The sequence below is a fragment of the Teleopsis dalmanni genome, chromosome 1 (genome assembly GCF_002237135.1).
Source record: "Teleopsis dalmanni isolate 2A chromosome 1, ASM223713v2, whole genome shotgun sequence".
Classification (NCBI taxonomy): Eukaryota; Metazoa; Arthropoda; class Insecta; order Diptera; family Diopsidae; genus Teleopsis; species Teleopsis dalmanni.
In genome coordinates, this window is record NC_051846.1 from 189,262,171 (window position 1) to 189,269,112 (window position 6,942).

The window sequence follows — 6,942 nt, forward strand, 5'->3', positions numbered from 1 at the left end:
GTCAAAGTCTTTGAAATGAAAAAATAAATATATTTTTAACAATTTCTTTAATGTCTTAATTACAGACTCAACGAAAATCACTGCCCAATATTAATTTACACCTAACAACTAATATAACTGCAGATACAAAAAAAAAAAAAACAGCGGCAATATCGAAACTTTAAGTGCCACGAATTTTTTAACAAAAATACAACATTCAGTCTAAAAAACAAAGTAAGCAGGAGGATATGGTTTTGCCATTCGGTCTCGGAGCTGACGGCCAACACACGGGTGGCCAAACAACAATCATGGTACCAACAGCACCTCCTGCTTTTCTAATGCCTGGACAAACAAATGTATCCACCGTCATACCGATTATACCGAGCCCATATATTGATTTTATTGTTGTAAACGGTGATGATCGGTACATGATACGATGCGAGAGAAAGGCTGTACTTGAAAATAGTGTGGAATTAGCCAAACTCATACACGCCGGACCGAACAGTGGACGTAAAGGTGATAATCATTTTCAAATATCAAATGTGGATAAAAACGATTTTGAACTAGTCATAAGATTTCTTGAAACGAAATTCGTAAAATATAGTGATCATCTGCATATACTTAAAATACTCGAATTAGCTGCCCGCTTTAATTGTCCAGATTTGGTGAGTTAACCTGCGATCATATATGCTTAAAAATTAATAAAAATAATTTAATAATCTATATTTCTTACAGATAATACACTGCATACGTGAACTTGATTTACTTTTAAGTAGCATTACAGTCGTCGATGTATTTCGTGCATTGTGGTATTATCAGCATTTAATGCCTGCCAGTCAAAATCAATTGGATTCAGTTATCACTTCACAAGATGCACTGTTAGCTAAAAAACAGAAACACAAGGGACGAACTGACAATCAAAGCTCAACAGCTAACTCGCATTCTAACCCTTTTACAGCTGAGGAATTTTGTGCGGCACTACTAAGTAATACTCTGCAGTTGATTGATATGCAAGCAGAATCTGTGTTAACAGAACAGCAAATGACTGAACTGCGTTTCGAAGAATTGGAAACGATTGTAAAACGTGATTCACTGCAACTGAGCTCTGAACTTGTACTATTCAGATGCTTGTCTGACTGGAGTATTGCTGAGTGTAGACGAAAAAAATTGGAACCAACGGCAGAAAATCGAAGGCGTGTCTTGGGTCCATTATGTTATGCTCCACGATATTTATTAATGAGTTCAAATGAATTTCGTAGAGCTTGTGAACGTGTTGAACTATTAGATCCTACTGAGATAACACTTGTCGATGATGCAATTGAAGGTATGTTGTGACAATTGAATTAAACAAATAATCAAAACTATTTAACTGCTGGTTAATTTAGGGGTTGAGGACTCTTGTATATATATTGTCGGTTATGATATCTGTGACTAATATGTCACATTCCTTTATATAATCTGAAATATAACTTTTAATAAACGATGTAGTGTCTCATTTAAAAACATATATTTGGAAATAAATGAAAACGTCACTTAAAACGCTGATGAAACAAAATTCCTGGGTATTTTGCTTGGTCAGTTTGATGTATCTGGTAATGTGAAAAAGTTTTAGGAGGAAGGAATAGATTTTATTTCAGAGAATGAAAGTGATTAACATCAATCTAGTCTCATTTTTTTACACGTCAAATGTTAGACTGGGTGCTAATTTTGGCGACGTTGCGCTGTATTTGTATGGACATAGTACTGAACCATTATTACAGTTTTCAAATATATGTGCTCTGTATTGAGAGTGGTCCAGCAGTGTAACGTATAGTTCCCCCAACATTTTTTTAGGGTATTCCTGGTTAAATAGGTTGAAGATTGTTTACTTAATCGCTTATTTTTAGCAAAAACTATTCCTCATGCTTTTGGAATCATAGTTCCAAAAGCATGAGGTGATCAAGGCGGTGATATTCTTGGGGTATCGTCATTTATTGTCCATTAGCGCTGGTTGTGAAGAATATTTCTTTGTTTATTTAGTGTACTCGTATTAATTTATCTATAATCAATCAATGACAATTCACTTTGTGGGCTAAAAGAGGAGACTATATTTAGAGATTTTTTTAACTGAACTATAATGATAATGTGTATCGCATAGGATAGAAATCTTTATAGATTATTTTATTTAAAATATGTATGATGAACTTGTAACTGTAGTTAGATATTTTTTTTATTTCTTAATCAGTTAGAAAGCTTTGCTGCTAAAAACTGCTTCTAAACGATAAACAATTAATAAAAACGAACTTTTTAATCAGTTTTTGTATTGTTTGTTTGAGATATAGTTGAACACATATTAAATAGTTTTTTTACTTATTAAAATTTACTTATTAAATTTATTTATGTTTAAATGTATGAATTTAATAATATTTATTATTATTTTTCCATAGGTAAAAAACTAAAAAACCTAACCAATGAACAAAAGCAATTATTGGAGAAGTTTCGTACAGCACGTCCTGATTTTGCCAAAATGCCCATTCATCTCAGTGATCGTAGCAACCCGAAAAACTATCCAAAAAAGATGCGCCGTGCGGAAAAAGTCTCATCCTCTGGTGAAGAAAGTTGCTGTGAGAATTTTGGTCTCAACTGTTTAGCAGTATTTGCATGCATTTTCGATTGAAGTTTGTGCAGATATCCATATCTGTAACTACATCCGCATTATTTCGTACTCATTTTCAGTGTCAAAGAATAGGACCTGAAAGTAAAATAATGATTGAAATGCATAGACTTATACACTAACGAATATAGCTTACGAATATTAGTTAACTAAGAGACGCAAATTTCCACACGTTTTATACCCTCAACTATGTGAATTATATAGTCTGTATATGTACTCTTGTATGTGAGTAGCTTAGGCGTGGAACCAGCACTATTTAAAAGTTGGCGAAACAGATACTTTTAACATTTATGTATGTCATGTGTTGTAAAAATGTTGAAAAATGCAAAAAATTGCAAAAATTGCAAAAAAAAAGTTTTTTTTATTCATAATATTATATGTTTATATATATGTATATATTATACATATGTATGTAGTTTGAAGTTTTAAATTTTGTTTTGTATGAAACAATCTTCTATAAAATTTTGCTAGTCAATTTGTAAACTGAAATTTTATGTTTATTGTATTTTTAAGTAAAAAGCATATAAACTATATGAATTTTTATAATGATAACGTATTATATTAGACTTCAATGTTGTAGTCACTAAAATAAAAAAGAAATGAACCTTTATTCATTTAAATGAAAATAAATTTAATTATTGTTTTAATATCTAATTAAACTAATACTATATTTTTCAATCACAAACTTGCTTTTAATAATAGCAAATTTTTAGAGCATATTTCCATATGTTTTTTTAAGGTAAAAAAGCTTTAATTTGTTATAAAGTACAATACGCATATATGATTTTGTTTATTGTATGTATAGAGTTTATCACAAAACAAATAAAAAATATTAGCTCAAATTATTTTAGAAAAATTTTAAATCTATATTATTTAATGTTAACTATAAAAAGAAAAGAATTTATAAAATTGTTGTGTAATGAGCACTATTCATATTATTTTAGTGCAATTTATAAATTTGTTGCATAAAATTAGAAAGTACATATTTTATTTTGTGTTTTAAAATAGAGTAAATGCATTTAATTACACATATATCATATAAACATAGTTCAAGTTTAATAGAATTTAATAAGAAAACATCTATTCCAAATTGAAATATTTTATTTATATTTTACTTGATTATATCGAAATTTTTTAAACAAAATCTATAGTATATAAACTTTTTTTAGTAAAACTAAAAATATTGTCGCAGTTGCCATAAGTATTTTGTTAATTCGCATAAAGTTATTACTGCATTTATTTTCTTTCATAAAGTAAATATTGCTATTAAATTTATATATAATTTTAATATAAACAAAAAAAAAAATATTTATACAAAATGTACACATTTTTTAAACTACCTGTGAGTGTTAAATAATATTTATGTTTAGTAACGAAATATAAGTAAATTTCAAAAATAAATTAATTTTATATTTCAAACGAAGTAAAACAAAATAAATAGTAAAAAATATATAATAAAAACTATATAAAAATGTATTTGATCTTTTTATAAGTTTAATATATTAACTGACAATCGAATATTAAATTGATTTTTAACGTCCATTTTGACGGAAGAAACTGAATTCGTAATATAAACTATTGTGTTTAATAGAGTGGTATTTCGAACAGTATAAATTACAATAATAAAAATTTATTATTCTATTAATAAATTTAAAACTGTTAAGTTTTGCCAAATATCCATCATCAGTGGTCTTGGAATTATTTTTTATATTTAATTATTTACGAATAATTAAATATAAGAAATATAATTATTTACGAATAATTATACATAAGAAATAATTCCAAAATCACTGATGATGGATATTTGGAAATAATCGGAAATATTTGATAGTGTGATAATTAAATTTTGAAAACAACAACAAAATGCTTACGTCCTGATAATCAAATCAATAATCTGGATTTATTTGATCTGGATTTATATTAAGAAAGTGAAGTTCAGAAGTTCAGAATATAGAATGCGTTCCGTACCACATACTGAGGTATATTTCGTATACAACTCAAATACGACCGAATATTGTATTGTTTGTATATTTCTATAATCTCAAATAAGGGTAATAATGGGTTACAAATATGTGGTCTGTATCAGAAAAAAATAAGGAATTCAAGTTGTAAAGAAGATAAAGACAATGTTGTAAATCGAGAAGGTTATGGCAACTATTTTTGGGCGTTTTCCTATTTGCGTGATTCGAAAGAGGTTGCACAACAATAGAGCCACACTTAATCTAAACACTGAAAAAATAATATATTTGAAAACATCTCGGAAATTACCACGACTAAAATTGATTATTGTACTGTCGAATTGGTTACTCCTCTTCTTACTCTAAACTCTAAGTAATTATTTTTTCTTTACAAAATTGAAAAATAGATATCTTGAAGGCTTTGGTGCAATGCATTTATACAGAGGTACCTGAAAAAAAAATCCATTAAGAAAATCTAAATATTAAAGAAGCCAGTTCATTTAAATAGCTATGCATTTTTTATTTTTTAAATTGAAATAAGATATATTTTCTTTTTAATCAGCAAATTATTCGGTAATATAAAAGTATTCACCATTTTTTGTCACTCATAGTCGCTCTTGTAAAAAGTTATACTGATATGAAAATGAGTGATATATCTAAATAATAGAAAAGGAGTTGTGTTCCATCATGACAATACCAGGCCAAATGCAACTTTGTTGACCCGAAACAAATTAATTGAGTTTGGTTGGGAAGTCTTATGCATTCACCATCTACCATTTGTTTCGATATCTGCAAAACTCTTTTAATAGTAAAAAATTGACTAATCAAAGAGTAGCTGCAAATCACTTGACCAACTTTATCGCTGATAAATCAAAATAGTTCTATCTCAAAAAGCTAAAAACTGGCAAAAGGTGATAAATAATAATATTAATTGTATTAAAAATAACTAAAAAACAATTTTTTTTGTTCAAAAATGCACCAAAAAACGGATACATTTTATATCACCTAATATATCTTCATATTATATTTATAAATTATTAACGCGAAGGATTTTAATATTCGTAAGAAATATTGATTTTATGTAAGTTATTTGAGTCTCTTTGTAAATAAGGATTGCTGAAACTTTCAAACAGATAGAGGGAATATATTTGCTCTGCCCTTAATAATCCACTGCCACAGACTATTATATGACACTCACGGCTTTAGGGTATACGTGTAACGGATTAGTTGATAGGTTGCAATCATCTCATTGCTTAATATACTTAAATTATTAATAATATCAATTTTTGGACAAATGTTCCTTTCAGACGTGTTTACCAAATAAAAGGACTTATTAAACCCATTTAAATTTTTATTCAAAACCTACCAAAGATAGCGATATAATAAAATTTTTCCTTTGAAATACGTAGAAGATCTCCTAAATATAATATTTTTATGTTTTTTAATAAGAAAAAAATATATAGAGTATTTTTAGGGGAAATATTAATAATATTAACAAAATAATTTTAATTTTATGTTTACTTCAAAAGAATACTTCGTTTATAATTGCTCACTTTTTGGTAGTTCTATTTAATAAAATGCAATACTTTCTAGTTAAAGTTTCAAATAATTTATTAACGTTTCTGCTTTTGTTAAATAAAGGATTTAGCACTTGTAGAAGTCGTGTTCTACCTCACACGGCATCTCTTATGTCTCAATAGTTAAGTCCGTACCACAAGCCATCCCATCTCAGCAGCTAATGGCTACCCACGTCCTGACATGAACTTCAATTCGCGACCAGCACCTCAACCCGATTTAATGTCTGCCTTCGCCTTTGCCGACAAAGGAAGACCGCAAGAACTTAAACGATCTGCGAACTGTTTTTTTAAGTACCAACGTAACCTAGTTAGATGTAGAGATGTATCTAGTTAGACTCTCAGCAAATCTTAGCCTAAACCACTCACTTTGCAGAAATACCTTCCTCATATAATTTAGTCCATGTATTCTGGCTTAGATGAATTTAACTCGAGAAATATTAGGGCTATCTGCTCTCCTCTCTCCTCTTAGTTACTGGAATGGAATTGCAATCGCTGAACGTGCTTGCAATTTGCATAATCATTCCTAAGAGGTGGTTTTAGTGGGTTCAAGACTCACACTTGGATCACACATACTTTCCACCTACTAGAGTTTTTTACTACTAACTGGAACTGACTGCATGTCAATTTATGTCATGCAGCATTTGTCACCCCTATTCTTTGATAAGTGCGTCATGGTTTCCAATCATGCGTATAACACTGGCTGCTTCCCCTAACCTTTTAAATCCTTCTCCAAAGCGATAGTTTGCCGCCCCATTGTCAAAAGTGGCAAGCCCAA

At 29.1% G+C, this 6,942-nt stretch overlaps 1 protein-coding gene across 1 annotated transcript; it reads left to right on the top strand.

Moving 5' to 3' along the window:
* Positions 1 to 22: 22 nt before the first annotated feature.
* LOC119670858 lies at positions 23 to 2,978 on the top strand. The gene is made up of 3 exons (XM_038081285.1): positions 23 to 644; positions 715 to 1,303; positions 2,406 to 2,978. The coding sequence occupies exons 1-3, from the start codon at positions 228 to 230 to the stop codon at positions 2,633 to 2,635; spliced, it is 1,236 nt and encodes a 411-aa protein (XP_037937213.1). The 5' UTR covers positions 23 to 227; the 3' UTR covers positions 2,636 to 2,978.
* The last annotated feature ends 3,964 nt before the right edge of the window (positions 2,979 to 6,942 follow it).